The sequence below is a fragment of the Mustela nivalis genome (assembly GCF_964662115.1).
Source record: "Mustela nivalis genome assembly, chromosome: 4".
NCBI lineage: Eukaryota > Metazoa > Chordata > Mammalia > Carnivora > Mustelidae > Mustela > Mustela nivalis.
In genome coordinates, this window is record NC_139023.1 from 136466812 (window position 1) to 136484721 (window position 17910).

The 17910-nt window shown below is 38.0% G+C and overlaps 1 protein-coding gene across 1 annotated transcript in view; it reads left to right on the forward strand.

The window, feature by feature from the left end:
- Positions 1 to 17910, forward strand: part of LOC309863902 (palladin-like) — a gene marked incomplete at its 3' end in the record, with an annotated part of 214018 nt that overhangs the window by 10450 nt on the left and 185658 nt on the right. The window contains exon 2 of the mRNA XM_082729143.1: positions 12381 to 13372. Coding sequence (XP_082585269.1) covers positions 12462 to 13372 — 911 coding nt within the window. The 5' untranslated portion in view covers positions 12381 to 12461. The remainder of the gene's footprint in view (positions 1 to 12380; positions 13373 to 17910) is intronic.

Genomic DNA, 17910 nt, shown 5'->3' on the forward strand with positions numbered 1-17910 from the left:
AAGACAAATATCATATGATTTGACTCATGTGGAATTTAAGAAACAAAACAAACAAAAAAGACAAAGACCCAGACTCTTATTGTTTTTATTGTTTCTTTGTTTGAGTTCTTTCTTTCTTCCTTCTTTTTTGTTTTTTTTTTAATGAGTCTGACTAGAGGTTTATCAGTTTATCTGTTCAAAGAAACAGCTCCTTGTTTCATTGATCTGGTCTATTGTTTTGGTTTTTTTGCTTTTTGTTTTTTTTTTTTTTAAAGATTTTATTTATTTATTTGACAGACAGAAATCACAAGTAGACGGAGAGGCAGGCAGGGAGAGAGGAGGAAGCAGGCTCCCCGCTGAGCAGAGAGCCCGATGCAGGACTCGATCCCAGGACGCCGGGATCATGACCTGAGCCGAAGGCAGCGGCTCAACCCAATGAGCCACCCAGGCGCCCCGCTTTTTGTTTTTTTAAATTTGTTGTTTTGTTTGGTTTTTTTTAGTTTCTATATCATTTATTTCTGCTCTAATCTTTATTTCCTTCTTTCTGCTGATTTCAAGTGGGTTTTTGTTTTGTTTTGTTCTGTTTTTCCTTTTCTAGCTCCTTTAGGGTAAGATGAGGTTATTTATTTGAGATTTTTTTGCTTCTTGGTTGTTAAACAGGTATTGTTATAAACTTTGCTCTTAGAACCACTCTTGCTGCATCCCAAAGATTTTGGACCATTATGTTTTCATTTATCTCCATGTACTTTTTGATTTCTTCTTTGATTTCTTGTTTGGCTCATTCATTGTTTAGTAGCATGTTATATAACCTCCATGTATTTGTGGTCTTTTCAGACTCTGTGTGTGTGTGTGTGTGTGTGTGTGTGTGTGTGTGTGTAGTTGTTTTCTAGTTTCATAGCACTGTGATCATAAAAGATGCATGATATGACTTTGATCTTTTTTAATTTGTTGAGACTTGCTTTGTGGCCTAATATGTGATCTATTCGGGAAAATGTTCCATGTGCACTTGAAAAGAATGTGTGTTCTGCTGTTTTAGAATGGAATGTTCTCACTTTATCTGTTAAATCTATCTGTTCTAGTCTGTCATTCAGAGTCACTGTTTCCTTACTGGTTTTCTGTTTGGTGATCTGTCCATCAATGTAAGTGAGGGGTTAAAGTCCCCTACTATTTGTGTTACTATCAAATAGTCCCTTTATATTTGTTAGTAGTTTATGTATTCAGGTGTTCCCATGTTGGGTGCTTAAATATTTACAGTTGTTATATCTTCTTGTGGGGTTGTCCTTTTTGCTATTATATAGTGTCCTTCTTTCCTTTTTTATAGTCTTTATTTTAGAGTCTGTTTTATCTGAGGTAATTGTTGCTTTTCTGGCTTTCTTTTGACATCCACTTGAATAATAAATATTTCTCCATCCCTTCACTTTCAATCTGCAGGTGTTTTCAGGTCTGAAATGAGTCTCTTGCAGGCAACATGTGAATGGACCTTGTTTTTTATCTATTATATCACCTTGTGTCTTTTGATTGGAACATTTGGTCCATTTATATTCAAAGTAATATTGATAGATATTTATTGCCATTTTCTTACTGGTTTTGTGGTTGTTTATACGTTTTTTCCAAAAAACCCAGACTCTTAACTACAGAGAACAAACAGATGGTTACCAGAGGGGAGGTGGGGGAGGGGTGGGTAAAATAAGTGATAGGGATTAAGAGTACAATTACTGTGATGAACACTGAGAAAGTAAAGAATTGTTGAATCACTATATTTTATACCTTAAACTAATGTGACACCATATGTTCATATGGTGTCATACAGAATTTAAAAATAAATAAATGAAAGTTTAATAAAAATTTTTTAAAAAATGAAAGGCAGAAGTTTGGCCTAGGAATTGCCTGTGATTCCAAAACAACAAAATAAAACAGCTTTAAGTATTTTTAACTTTTGTTTTCATAGTGTAGATTTTATTTTGAAATATCTTTAGTTTTGAACCTTTGTACCAATAGTTTTTATACTTTTTTAGAAATTGTTTAATTATGAAAATAAACAGAAATTAAAATGCTCAATTTAAATTGTAAAATCACTCAATTTAACTGGTTTTTTTTTTAATTTTTCAAAGAATATGGAATAAACAACAAAAAATTTTCTTAAATGTCCCACCCCTCAACCCTATTTCTGCCCAAGCCTTATCACAAGATAATCAACATTATCTGGTACATGTTCTTCCAAACTTTTCATGTATTTATTCCTAACTACATATCCATTTTTTAACTTTATTGAGGTATAATTGACACACAAAAAACTTCACCTGTTTAATGTAAACAACTTCATGAGTTTGGACATACACATGCACCTGTGAAACCACTACCACAATTAAGGTAACAGACATCTATCATCTCTAAAGTTTCATTATGCCTCTTTAATAGGGTCAGATATTAGCTGATTAATAATCTACTTTAACATAAAAATAAGACAGAGCTAAATGTTTATGTCAAATTTCAAGTTTAAGCACAAAAATTTCCTCCACTAGGCAGCTGCTCTCCAAATCCCTTTATGATGAACTATAAATTTTTTAATATTACATTTATGTTTTTATTTTTTTAATTATCATACAAATGTATTACTTGTTTCAGGGGTAGAGGTCTGTGAGTCATCATTCTTACACAACACATAGTGTTCACCACAATACACCCTCCCCATTGTCCATCACCCAGTCACCCCATCTCCCCTTCCCCATCTCCTCCAGCAACCTTCAAGTTGTTTCCTAAGATTAAGAGTCTCTTATGATTTGTCTCACTCTCTGATTTCATCTTGTTTCATTTTTTCTTCTCTTCCCCTATGATCCTCTGCCTTGTTTCTAAGATTCTCTGTATCAGTAAGATCATATGATAATTGTCTTTCTCTGATTGACTTATTTTGCTTAGCATAATACCCTCTAGTTCCATCCATGTCATTGCAAATGGCAAGATTCCTTTTTTTGATGTCTGTGTAATAGTCCATTGTTATACATTTATCTGTTGATGGACATCTAGGTTCTTTCCATAGTTTGGCTATTGTGGACATTGCTGCTATAAACATTGGGGTGCAGGTGCCCTTTGGATCACTACATTTGTATCTTTGAAGTAGTACATATGCATTTTTAAATGCCTGTTGAAATGTTACTACACCCAGGTGTCAGGGTGACTCAGTCAGTTAAGCATCTGACTCTTTGATTTCAACTCAGGTCATGATCTCAGGGTCGTGAGATCTAGCCCATCTCCCCAGACCTACAGCACCACCACCACCACAACCCACCCACCCACCCACCATGGCCCCAGTCAGGCCTCACGCTAAACATGGGACCTGCCTAAGATTCTGTCTCTTTCTCTCCTTCTGACCTTTCCCACCTCCCCTCTCCCCGCCACACATTCTCTCCTTCTCTAAATAAATAAAGTACCTGGCTCATGTGGTATGAGATACTGTGTGACCCTTAGTGCCTGTCAGCCTTTTTCTAGCATCAAACAGTTTTTCTTTCAAAATCACGGTAGCTTCTCTATGTCTCTACAAGGAATTGCATAAACAGATTGCATATGTTCTCCCCTTATCTAAATTCTTAAAGTAAATAGCCATAATATCCCCAAGAGAAAAAGGAAGCTTTTTGGTTAAATACAGGTTTTAACCCTAAAACTGCCATTTCCTGACAGTTCACCTTTAGCCAAATAATTGAATGTTTTTATGCTGAAGTTTTGGGTGCAGAAATAATAAAAATAAGAAGAAAAATAATGATAACCCCATCAATTATTCTGAGGATCAGATAGCTCACAGGGATCCTGCAGGGGGTGTCCCACAAAAATTTTTTGGCTGGCAAAAAAGAGGATTTTCCAGTTACCATAGATCTTGTTTTCACGTAATTATCCCCAGAAGTCAGCAACTCAAAAAACAAATGTTATTTATAATTTCTAAATTTGTCTCTCTTTTCTCTTTTCTATTATTTATACACTCATGTATGTTGTAAATCATATATATTCATATTTAGGAACTCAACAATAAATATTTTCCCAAACACTAGGAAAGTAATTTCAAGACAATTTAATGATAAAATTGCTTGTGTTAAAATGTGTGATAGACAAATGAAATTTTAAAAGTTCAATGAAAACTCATATTTCATAGTAGATCTTGAGCGTCTGACAGAATTCAAACGATATTAACTCAGGGAAAAGCTGTAAACCATAAAATTACTCTTGGAAATAATCTATAAATTAAGTAGCATCAAATTCCTTAGAATGAATGAAATATGCCATGGGGGTTTAACAAAATAGGTGACCAAGGACATTTACAATAGAAAGCAGTATTTGCTTGGGAAAGTCAAGATGCTGATAAGCTGTCACTGAAGTTCAAGGTGGAAGGAAATCTGTAATGCCTCATAGTATTTGCTAACCTTCCTAAACCTTGCTTCACCAAATATTTCCTTAAGTTTAGCATAAATGTCATGCATAAATATCAGAGTTCGCCTGGAAGAATCTGCCTTCAGAGCACTGTGAGGATAACTGCAGCTGCCTGCATGGTAGAAATTGAAAGAACCTAAAGCACAGCAAGCCTGAGGGTATCCTCCTCCTGTGAGTGCCACCCTCCCACCAGCAGCATGCCTTCCATAACAGGTCTGAAAAACACCAATCTTAATATACAACATGCATCTTATTGTATTTACTGGTTTGTTTTATTTTGTTTTGTTTCATTTGTACCTTAACTTTCAAATATAATTTGAGACTGCATGCAATAAAAGAACAATGCAGTTGTCCAAAATCAATTAAAAGGTTTAAGACCAAACCAAGACCAAATTGAGAACCTGACATTATCTCAATTTCCTATTTTTGCCTTTTCTCCTTTAGTAGGTTAACTCCTTAGGGCAGAGGAGTCTTACAGCTATGTCTCCAACCTGTAGAAGAGGAGCCTAATGCAGTAGGCACTCAACAAAAAATATGCTGACTGAATAAGTAAAGAGAGAAAGAGAGCTAAAAAAAAAAGGTGGGGGGAGGACTAAAAATATTCGTATTTCTATTATTCAAAATTTAACTCTGAGCTTGGTAACATCCATGCCAAAGAGCATCATTAAAAAAGGTTACAGAATTGTGATTGTCTAATAGTAGGAATGCTAAGAAAACAAAATAAATGTTTTTCTGATTCTGAATTTTTTCATGAGAATCTTTCTTGGCAGGTACTGAGAACCATAAGAATTGATATCTTTATAGATAAGGTTTTTATTAATGCAGTGTCAGAGCCACTGTCTTGTATTAGTGAAACGAGCATGAAATGTGCATTTTATATTTTCCACACTAACAGCTATTAATATATAGCACTGATTACTTTATCAAGTTCTTACTAGAAAACAGAACCCAGGGGATGAGTACCTATTGGTAAGACAGATGAAACAGCAGGGGAAAGAGCAGAACAATGTTCCACTGAGTACAGTAGGTCCCAGAGAAATGCTGCAGTGAGGTCTGAATGGCTGAGAGCAAGCAGGGAATGAGACATTTGTGCCTCATGTCTTTGTTTGTATGGCTCTGTTTCCCATCAAATCCTAGTTAGGGTTCAATCCATGTTTGAAGTACCAGGCAGTTTCTCTCCATCATCTGCCATGGCCCAGACACTGTGCCAAGCATTAACCATTCAAAGACTGTCAGTTACATCTCTTTCAAGAAGTTCACAGTCTAATGGATGAAGAGTTCTCTAACTCATATTAGTAATTCAGTAAGATGACTGTTATAGGAGAATGCTATGCAAAGTACCATGTTTGAAGAAAGAGAGAAGTACACTGACTGAGGAATCAGAAAGCACCAAAAGGAAGTGAAATTACATACTATTTTTAAGGATAAACTGGAGTTGAAACAGAAAAACATAGAAACATAAAACATGCAGGACCAACAAAGAGCTATTTCTCCCATGGGGAAGAAGCTAGGCCTATACAAATTTTAAAAAATTAGAAAATGGCTCTGGTTTATCAGAGTTTAAAGTCAAATTATTAATAACGGATGAAGAATGTACAAAAGGGAAAAAGATGAAAAGGAGAATTTCCAAGCAATTCAAATTTCTTCTGAGGACGGAGACAGGGGACAGAGAAAATTTAAAGATGTAGGAAAATACTTTACTCCTCAGAATTTCAAAAATCTTTCAATTCTACCTGCTAAATTGGAACTTGTTAATGTTTAATGGAACTTGATAATGTTTATCTCACTTCTTTATTCATTAAAGACAGTATAATTAGTTCTTTTCACTGTATTTCACTTTCTGTGACTATTATACCAGCATAGAATCACCAAAAGCACTGTTTGAAATAAAACATTAAATCTCATGGAAATAATGGAGGTGTTTGTAATTATATTTCTTTTGATTACAACATTTTAATTGCGGGCTGTTGACTGACATGAAAATCTCTGAAGCGTGATTTTCCCGTGAGTTGGGCCACCTGGAAACCTCCCTTGTTCATCCACGTTGAATGAGCATTTTCCCTAGACCATGTGCATGTTCTAGCAGCAATAACTGGGTTGCAAATTAAACCCAAACCATATATGCTATAGAACTATTATTTTCTTTTTCACTGTATAAGCAGTTTTTAAGCTACACCTAATCCTCACAACTGGATCCTGTCAGATGGCGCCTCTTTAAAACCAAAATATAAGTTAATAAGCAGGTGATTTAATCTGCCTCCAGCAAACACTCCCTGTTTTAAAAAATGAACTAAAAAGTGTTTCATCATTCAGAAGTTTACTTTAAGCTTCCTCATAAAATTTTTTTATGAAGTTTTGAAATTTATCCTATTATGTTCACTTTGCACTAAGTATAGTTAAATTAATAGCAGAACTCTAATATTAGCAGAAATAGCAGAAAACTGATCCAAAATTTTATTAGCCTGATATATTGCTTAGGACTCTTGGTTGTGGAAACTATAATATATTGTAGTTAAGACTACGGTTAAGATAATAAGTTCTGAAGTCGTTGTCTGGATTTGAATCTTGGCTCTTCTATTCACATTTTCTGCCTCAGTTTCCTTCTTTGTAAACGGGGGCCTGTTGTGAGAATTTTATTTATTTTTTTTTGAAGATTTATTCATTTATTTGACAGACAGAGATCACAAGTAGGCAGAGAGGCAGGCAGAGAGAGAGAGAGAGGAGGAAGCAGGCTCCCTGCTGAGCAGAGAGCCGATGTGGGGCTTGATCCCAGGACCCTGGGATCCTGACCTGAGCCGAAAGCAGAGGCTTTAACCCACTGAGCCACCCAGGTACCCGAGAATTTTAAATGAAGTCATCGACTGAATGGCACTTGACACAATGCCTGCCTCAGTGAGCAGTATGTTGTTAATCATCATCATTATCAGGATTACTATTAGTCATGCTCATGCTAGATGAAGTTATTAGGTAGCTGATGTTCTACAGCTGTCAAACTTTTCCTGTAAAAGTCTGGATAAATATTTTAGGTTTTGTCAATCATAAAGTCTCTGTTGCAGCTACTAAACTCATTGTTCTTCAGAGACAGTCAAAGACTTTCACAGGGCCACACTCTAAGTGTAGTCGGGAATCAAAAGGCTCTGCCTCTGAAATGATCAGTTCAAACATTTCACTATCTCCATACGTCCTTCCAGATCTCTCATTCATTCATTTCCACTCTATCTCCCCTTTAATTTCAATGAGCCTTCAGTCCCTTAAGCTCTTTATAATCAAACTCCTACCCATGAATCCAAATCCAGCATAGATTTTAGAATCCTCCCCCAATCTTGCTGATATTCTCAACAACCTTGTCCATTTCCCTTCCATCTTACCTGTGTGTCAAAACCTAAAACATCTTATCTCCGCGTCTTCAACTGAATGGCTGAGCTCTGGTGAAGAGAAGTGTGCAGTCACACTGATTAATGATACTATAAATACATCACATTTAACTTCAACTAAGTTCTCACCTCTGCCCACAAATCTTTTTTTTCCTTTTTTTTTTTTTTTAAGTGTTATTTGTTTATTTGAAAGAGAGAGCGAGAGAGAGCGTGCATGCCCAAGTTGGGGCAGAGGACATGACAGAGAGAGAGGGTGAAGCAGACTTCCACTGAGCAGGAAGCCCAATGCAGGGCTCTATTCCAGGCCCCTGAGATCATGATCTGAGCTGAAGGCAGGCGCCTAACCAACTAAGCTACCTGCCCATAAACCCTTCTTGAAGAAATTTTTCCTTTCTCTACATCAGCTATTTCAAATTGTCTTCTGTCCTCAAAAACTTCCAAATCCTCAGAAATCTCAAGATAGGACCTCCCCTTTCTTTCAATAACAAATTTATGCATATTCCCCCTGACCCTTTCTTTCACACACACACACACACACACACACACACAGAGGCACACACACTTTAATTATTTCTCTCCTTTGACAATGGGAGAACTGTTCCTTTCCAACCGGAAGTTGTTTGTACCATAGTAACTCATTTAATCTCACATCCTGGAAGACCCCGTCTTTTCATCTTCCTCACTTTTTTACATGGATCTTCTGCTTCTCCCTCTCTTCTGTCTAATTCCATTAGCACTGAAACACATTCCCGAGCCACACTGTTAACAAATAAACCCACCAGAAATTTATACTTTTGTCCACCAACTACCTCTGTCTCTCCTCCTTTCTATAAACTTCTCAAAATAGTCAATAACATGTGCAATCTATATTTTCTTTCCTTTCATAATTTCTCAGCATATCTTGAATCTGACTTCAATCTTTGTCACATACACCAAAATTGCTATTGGTAATGGTGCTAAATGTTCCCAGTTGCTAAATCAAAACGATACTTCCTCCTTCATGAGACATTTCTTTGCCCAGCTTCTATAACACCCCAGTCTCCTGGTTTTCCCCCGAAACCTCTAGAGGATTGTTTCCTTTTTTTCTCTCTCTCTTCCTTGATCTTATTCACCATCTTGTATTACATTGCCACCCATAGGTTAATAATTCCCAATCAAATTTTGTTCTCTTTACTCATGTACTCTGGACCAGTATCTCAAATTGCCTTCAGCCATCAATACCAGAGTTCCCTGTTGTAGAAGGTGTAAATCAAAATTAAGATTTTTTTCTCAAAACTTGTCCCCCCACTTGTGGCATGTGAGTTAATGGCACCGTCCATCCCACTGTTTGAATAAGAAATCTATAATCCTCTCTCTGCATCATCTCTTCAATTACTCAAAGATTTCTGTCCTAGCTTCTATCTGTTGTCCACTGTTGTCCATCTCAATGTCACTCATTTAGGCTTCTGTCATGTTTTTTTAATCTACTATCAGTTGTGTTCCTTAGTGGCAAGTGACAGAAATATTCTTTGGTCAACTTGAGTGCAAAGTGAATTATTGGTAGGAGTCGGCAGATCACAGAATGAGACCCAGAGTGTATGCTGGAGGCAAGACCAAAAGGCCAAAAAAAGGCTCATGTGTGACTACCACCATGACAGCTCAATAGCCCATGGCACAGCTTCCACCTCCCACCTCTGCACAGCCACCGCTGCTGCCCCCATACCCCATGCTGCTACATCTTTGCTATGACCAGAAACAAAAATGCTTTCTCCATGGAACCTGCCTCAAAGGCCAAAGATGGATGCATTATAACTGCCATGTGCCAAGACTTGTGCCCAGGCTCCAAGGAGCTAGGAAAACAAATATTTGGAGATTCCACATTCCAATATGATAAATAAATTTAGTTTCTCACTGAGGCACATAAGATGAGGAACTATCCAGAACTAATAAGGAGGCTCAGATGATGGGGATCCAAAGATAAAATAATGATAAATATACACCACCCCAAGAATAGACACAAGCCTTCTCACCGACTTTCTTCTTTCATCTTGCCTTCCTCTTCCTCTGACTCAGCTCCTGAGCTAGGCTACAATCAGTTATCTTTCTAAAATGCAACTCTGGGGGCGCCTGGGTGGCTCAGTGGGTTAAGCCGCTGCCTTCGGCTCAGGTCATGATCTCAGGGTCCTGGGATCGAGTCCCACATCGGGCTCTCTGCTCAGCAGGGAGCCTGCTTCCTTCTCTCTCTCTCTCTGCCTGCCTCTCAGTGTACTTGTAATTTCTCTCTGTCAAATAAATAAATAAAATCTTTAAAAATAAAATAAAATAAAATAAAATAAAATGCAACTCTGGAGCACCTGGGTGGCTCAGTTGGCTAAGTATCTACCTTTGGCTCAGGTCATGATCTCAGGGTCCTGGGATCAAGACCCAAGTCCCCAGCTCAGCAGGGAGTCTCTTTGTCCCTCTCCCTCTGCCCTCTCCCTGCTCATGCTCACTCTCTCACTCTCTTACTCTCTCTCTCTCTCTCAAATAAATAAATAAAAACTTTTTTAAATAGCAAAAAAATAAAACAACTCTGGTGATGTTTCTCACATACTTAACAGTCTTCTTTGTCCTCTAGCTGCACCTAAGATAAAATTCAAGTTCTTCACATGGTTCCAGACCCTCTGACACCACTCCTGCTTTCTAACTTTTTCTCTGGTGATTTTCCCCATTTCCAGATACATTTCTGTTTCACTAAACCTCTCTAAGTCACCTGAGTCTGCCAGTACTCTCCCTAGGATCCAAAACTTTCTCTGTGCTTCTGCCAGTGTCCTCTTTACCTGCCTAACTCTTCTTCCTCCCTCACATACCATCCTATAGGCTTCAACTTCCATAAAATTTTTCTTGATCCAAACCCTGTTATACCTTTCAGGTGCTAACCTAGCACTTTGTTTTCTTACCATAGCACTTAACATACTAAATTATATATATGCTCATTACTTATTTATATCACCCATAGACTAAATTCCATGAAGGCAGAAACCCATCTTTTTCAAAACTATACTTCCCAGGAGCCTGGGTGGCTCAGTCAGTTAAGTGGCTGCCTTTGGCTCAGAACATGATCCCAGGGTCCTGGAATCGAGCCCCATGTCAGGCTCCCTGATCACTGGGGAGTCTGCTTCTCCCTCTGCTCCTCCCCACCTCCCCCAACTTGTGTGTTCTCTCTTGCTTGCTCCCTCTTTCTCTCTTGAAAAAATAAATACAATCTCTTAAAAAAAAAAGTGTATTTCTCCATTTCCTTCTCACACTAAGTTCAATGCAAAAAATTAATTTCTCTAAGACCAAAAACAAACAGACCAATAGCCTCTCTTCCAAAGAAAAATATATGTTGTAAGGAATGGAAATATGGTCTGTTTTACCTTCAGTATATAAACATACTTTTGGCCCAAGCCTCTCTCTCTTCTAATTTTCATGTCTTCTGAATTAATGCTGCCTGGTGATTTATATCCTCACACATTTTAAGAGTTGACCTTGACCTTGACTTCTAAACCATCTACCATGTTTCCTGACTGAAGGGTCAAATGTAATTAAGGGCTCTGTTCTGGGTGAAACCATCTGCCTTCTCAGGACAAACTATGAAAGACTTTGAAATAAGCAATAGAGAACTGATGCTTTTCCAATAGAATACTGGATGGGGTCTGGTAGACCTTCCAGGGTCATCTGATTCTAATGTGGTCTATGCCTTTTACTGTCTTTTATTAGGCAATTTTATTACCTTTGTAAATTGTAGAAATCAAATAACAATGCAAATTATACTTGAGCACAGATACACAAATACATTTTTTCCAGTAGAAATACTGTTAGTTTGTACTCTGTAGAAATGACTCCAAACATTACATTTTATTTCTCTATATATATTAACCAGTTTCAAATTTATTAGTAAATTCGTTTTAGCATTCTTGATTGCGTATATACTTACATAATTATATATGTACATATATATTATACTTACATATATATTCATTTACTTTAGAATTTGCTTTGAAATAGTTGTACATCTTATCAGTTTCCTCATTAAGTAGTTAAATAAAATCTTGCATGAATGTTTATTTTGACACTTGCTATATTTGCCATGACTTTGCCTTTTTTTTTCTTCTTTTATTGTGGCCAGAAACAAGCTCCCAACTTTTGACTACCAGTCCACAGATTTGGCTTCCCACTGAGAACCACAAGTACTCGAATACTAGTATGTGGTCTCTCCTTTCACCTTCATAAACTTCCAAGCTCCCACCCACATTTCTGGATTTTGAGCTTCAGTAAGCTTTGATCTTGAGGGAAAATGGCACATGAGAAGTGCAGAATGTCCTACTGTACTCTTAGTGCCTAATGCAGATATTTTCTTTTTAGATTATTCTGTGCTGGTTAGTAAAATACTTAATATTCACTCACAGGGAAAATAATAAATTAAAATGAGATAACAAACACAAGTATACTTGATGTTTCTTCCAACTTGAAGAATAGAGAAAAATGATTTTTCCATTTGTTCACTTTAATGTTTCTCCCAAACTGTAAATTAATAATACCGTGACAACACACACGTATACACACACACCCATTACTACTAATGGCAACTCTCTCTACATTGTCTTTCAGAACACAAGAAGTAAATTGGTTTCCAGTGCCTCTGGCCTTTCTGTTGAGAGCAAACAAAAAGTATATGAAGACTATTGAACTATGTCAGAGACTTCCTCCCATGACTCGTTCTATGATTCCCTATCAGACATGCAGGAAGAAAGCAAGAATGCTGACTTCTTCCCTGAGCTATCTGCTTTTCTCAGCCAGGAAGAGATAAACAAGAGTCTTGACCTAGCCCGGAGAGCAATAGCCAGCTCTGAAACGGAAGATTGTGACTCAGAAAAGGAGATCTCACAGATTTTCAATTCCTCTCCTATAAGTGTCTGTGAAAATCCTTCCCATAAGGAGACCAAATTTGGTGAGCCATCCTCCTTAGGAAGACCTTGTGATAACAGGCCAACACCTGTCCAACCTCTTCCAGAACAAAGTGACCGTATCTCTTCACCTGCTTCAAAGAGGAAACCCGCCAAATCACCCCTGCTTGCCAGCCCCAGCTACATCCGGAGCCTCCAAAAAGCTGAAAAACGTGGTGCAAAAACTCCCAACACAAGTGTGAAGCCCAAACCAGCGTATCAAGGTAAGACTGGCCCGCAGAGCCAGCTATGCGACAAGGCAGCTAATCTCATTGAGGAGCTGACATCCATATTTAAAGAAGCTGCAAAACCAAGAAATAGAAACCCGAATGGGGAGTCCTCGTCACCAGACAGTGGCTACTTGTCTCCTAAAAATCAACGGTCAGCCCTGATGAGTGCCTCAGCCAGCCAGAGCCCCACTGGAGACCAACAGGAGACGGAAGCAGAGGTCAAGTTACCCGAAGCCCAGCATTGCTACCAGGCAGACCAGCACAAGGCAGTGCCATGCAGTAACATCTCTCACCCACAGCCCCAGAATGCATTCCACTTCCCCTCAGCTCCACGGTTCATCCAGAAGCTTCGGAGCCAAGAAGTGGCAGAAGGAAGCAGAGTTTACTTGGAGTGTAGAGTCACTGGAAACCCAACTCCTCGAGTCAGGTAAGAACTTTTTGTTATGAATAGTAAATGATTTGTGTTGACTTTTGGTTTTACTCTAATGTGGGATGAGAAGAGATTTCCTGTAGAGTTAGCCCTCTAGTGCCTGAAGTGGTGTTTTCAAATACCTGCAAGACAAAAGCATCCCAGAATTGCAAATACTAGTTGTGCTAGTTATCAAGGGTGGGATGCATTTGTTATCATGAACCATGTGCCCCTAAGGGGAAGGCAAAGGACCAGACAGGGATAGAGGAACACAAATGGGTTATTAAATAGGACTCTGGAATTAATAGCATCCAAGGAAACTTAAAATGTGCAACTGATTCATTAAAACACTGTGAAAATGTGTGCATCATTTGAATATGAGGTGCTGAAGGTGGTTGAAAGTGTGGTTAAAACTGGACATTGTTTGGCAGTATGGAGATGAAAGGCACGGGTGCACAGAGGCCAACCACAAGATTAACCCCCAAATACATACTCTGATCTAAGGACTGAGCTAAGTGGCCACATAGTCACTGAAAAAAGCACACCACACACCTTCAATGTGGTGCAACCAAGGAAACACATAAAGGTAAACCAAACTGAAACAATAAAGATAAAACAAACTGAAACAATACAGGTCTATTGCTTATACAAAGGCTCTGGACACTACAGCATGGGTATACCAAAAATAAAAAATTAATAATAATAATTATTATTATTACATTTACAACAATTACATGAGCACAAGGTTAGTTGGAGTCAATATACATATTACACAACCATGACCATTTTTATAGCTGGAGTTCTCCCTCCTTAACTGCAGATTTCATACTTTCTGTGCAAAAAGGTTAAGAAAAGTGACCTGGGAGTCAGACTGCAGGGTTTCCAATCATGGCTCCACCTTTTACCAGTTGTGTCACCGAGTCAAGTTTCTTTGTGACTTAGTTTCTTCATCTGTCTAATGGGAATTAAAATAATGCTTACCTCATTCAATTTTATGATGATTAAGATAATGTGTGAAAAAATTAAACAGTGCCTTGCAGCTCGTGACTACAGCATTAGTATTACCTATAACTTTTATTATTTCTCATTTCTTAATTTTATATGCTAAAATGAAAATAACATTGCAAGCTGGATTATGCTATAAAAATAAGCCATACATTTATTTATTTTTAAAGTTTTGCTTTCATTAATGAAGGATGTTTTACTTGGGTTAAATAAATATTAAAAAGTAAATTCAAAATGACATACCAGATAAAGGGCTAGTATCCAAATTCTATAAAGAACTTATCAAACTCAACACCCAAAGAACAAATAATCCAATCAAGAAATGGGCAGAGGACATGAACGTACATTTCTGAAAAGACATCCAAATGAAAAAGAGTTCAGCATCACTCAGCATCAGGAAAATACAAATTAAAACCACAATGAGATACCATCTCACACCAGTCAGAATGGCTAAAATTAACAAGTCAGGAAACAACAGATGTTGGCGAGGATGCGGAAAAAGGGGAACCCTTCTACACTCTTGGTGGGAATGCAAGCTGGTGCAGCCACTCTGGAAAACAGCATGGAGGTTCCTCAAAATGTTGAAAATAGAACTGCCCTATGACCCAGCAATTGCACTACTGAGTATTTACCCTAAAGATACAAATGTAGTGATCCAAAGGGGCACCTGCACCCAAATGTTTATAGCAGCAATGTCCACAATAGCCAAACTATGGAAAGAACCTAGATTTCCATCACAGATGAATGGATAAAGAAGATGTGGTATATATACACAATGGAATACTATGCAGCCATTAAAAAAATGAAATCTTGCCATTTGCGACAATGTGGATGCAACTGGAGGGTATTACGCTGAGCAAAATAAGTCAATCAGAGAAATAATTATCTTATGACCTCTCTGATTTGAGGAATTTGAGAGGCAGGGCAGGAGGTTTTGGGGTAGGGAAGGAAAAAATGAAACAAGATGAGATAAGGAGGGAGACAAACCATAAGAGGCTCTTAATCTCACAAAGCAAACTGTAGGGAGGTATGGAGAGGGTGGTAGGGTTATGGACACCGAAGAGGATATGTGCTATGGTGAGTGCTGTGAAATGTATAAGCCTGATGATTCACAGATCTGTACCCCGGGGGTAAATAATACATTATGCTAATAAAAATAATTTTAAAAAAATAAAAATTATTTTTAAAAGCTGGGAGTATTAAATAAGTAAATTCAAAATTGTGAAATTTGGCAAAATGGTAAACTAGACATCATTGGCTAAAAATTGCAATGCTGGTATATTCTTATTAATACAGCATTTCACAAGCCATGAACTTGACCTCTCACCTTACATCCACCTAGACACACTTTGCTAGAGTTGATCTCGCAGTTTATTGCTCACAAACATGAAGTAAGCATTAGCACTACTGGCTAAAAAATAGTGCAATTAAAGGCAGGGAATTTTTTTTCCTACTAATTTGTTTAACTAATTCCTCGAGTCAGTTTTTACAGTAATTTTGCTATATTTCTTTTAAGAAACTGACAGCAGGGGGCAGTCAAAAACTTCTTAATGGGTTCATTTCATTAAAGCTGTCCTAAATTCTGCATTTATATCTTTTCTATAAAGAACTTTTCTTATTATTTTGCCTATGATGGAAATGAAATTACGTGATTCTTTTGGATTCTGATTAGATTGTTTTTAACCCACTAATCTTGGGAACAAATAATTCTCTATGAGTGATACTTTCACATGTCATTCAAAACAATTTCACAGGTTCTCATATGGCATGACTCCGCTTACATTTACCTCCAAAATAAGCCCCTTTCAAATGTATTACTGTGACAAATAAAAATACCATACCCTTTCAGAAATGATCCCAAAAAATCAGTTTAACATCAAAGGATTAATTCAGGTGAGCAGACGGTAATTAGTACATTAAAGTTCACTTAAACATTGAATAATTTGGGGGACATCAAATTCATACTTCTTCCTCCTTTCTTTTTACTGGGGTTGGGGGAGCATTAATTTGGTTGGTGATCAAAGAATTATTAACTAGTTTCCTCATGTCATCTCCTGGTCTACCAAAGTTCATGACCAATGTCCATGAGACATTACAAATTATGCCCTTCTAGAGTAATTAAGTCTTTGATGAAATATTCCATTGTTTAAAGTTAGATGGTCTTTTTTTTTTTTTTTTAATCTTTTTGGAGTTCTTGTTTGTTTTTTGTTTTGTATTTTGACAGGGGAGTGTGCTGGATTTTCTTAATTTCTGTTTCAAAGATCTTGGTACTCTCTTTCATGCATTTGTAGATATAACATATACCTAGGAACACTGAGTTCCTGTCCCACATGAGACATGAGAGTCTACAGAGATCATCTTCTTTGAAGGAAATTTCATACGAAGAAGAAAACCTTTAATAAAATGTATCCTACTGTGGGGCACTTTAGAGCCTGGCTTGACTAAGTCAGTCCCGGGGACTCTAAACCCAGAGATTATATGGATCTATTGATTGTTGGGCTACCTCCTAAGGTCCCAGAAGCAGGTAACAGGATCCTCAGAGAGCCCGGGATGTCAGGGGAACCCGAAGCAAGCAATAAGCGGAGGCCTGACAGATGCTGACTAGTAAGCATAGAGACATTCATTCAGTTATTGAGAAGTCAGCAGCTTTTGGACAGGCGGGTGAGATGTGGTACAACAGGCAATGGTAAGGTCCAGACTTACTTAAAAGGCCTGCATCACGGGAAAATATGGCAGCAGGTGTCAGCATCCAGATAGAGCAGTCTGGAACACAGGGAGAAAGTTCAGCCCTTCAGGAGTTTGGTTAAGGAAAAAGCAAGGTTGTTACTCCAAAGGACAATAGGACAGGGACAGTTCAGAAGTAGAGACTCGGGTATGATTAAATGAGTCAGGACTTCAGTCCTGGGTCCAGAACAGGGAAACAAATTGTTAGACTGACAAGGCTGGGCTACTAAGCTGCTGGCCTGGAGCTTCTTAAATTTGGCCTAAATAGAAACCACTTAGGGGTGCCTGGGTGGCTCAGTGGGTTAAAGCCTCTGTCTTTGGCTAAAGTCATGATCCCAGGGTCCTGGAATCGAGCCCTGCACTGGGCTCTCTGCTCAGCAGGGAGCTCTCTCTCTGCCTGCCTCTCTGCCTACTTGTGATCTCTGTCTGTCAAATAAATAAATAAAATATTTTTTAAAAAAAGAAAAAAGATTTGTCTCCCGCCCAATCCCATCTTGTTTCATTGATTCTTCTCCTACCCACTTAAGCCCCCATGTTGCAGCACCACTTCCTCATATCAGGGAGGGAGACAAACCATAAGTGACTCTTGCTGGATGGAGGGGGGTTGGCGGAAGGGGGGTGGGGTTATGGACATTGGGGAGCGTATGTGCTTTGGTGAGTGCTGTGAAGTGTGTAAACCTGGCGATTCACAGACCTGTACCCTTGGGGATAAAAATATATGTTTATAAAAAATAAAAAAATTAAAAAAAAAAAAAGAGAAACCACTTGGTCTGAGAACCTGGACATAGTGAAACTTAGATAAAGTGGCCCCAGCTAAAGGGAAGATT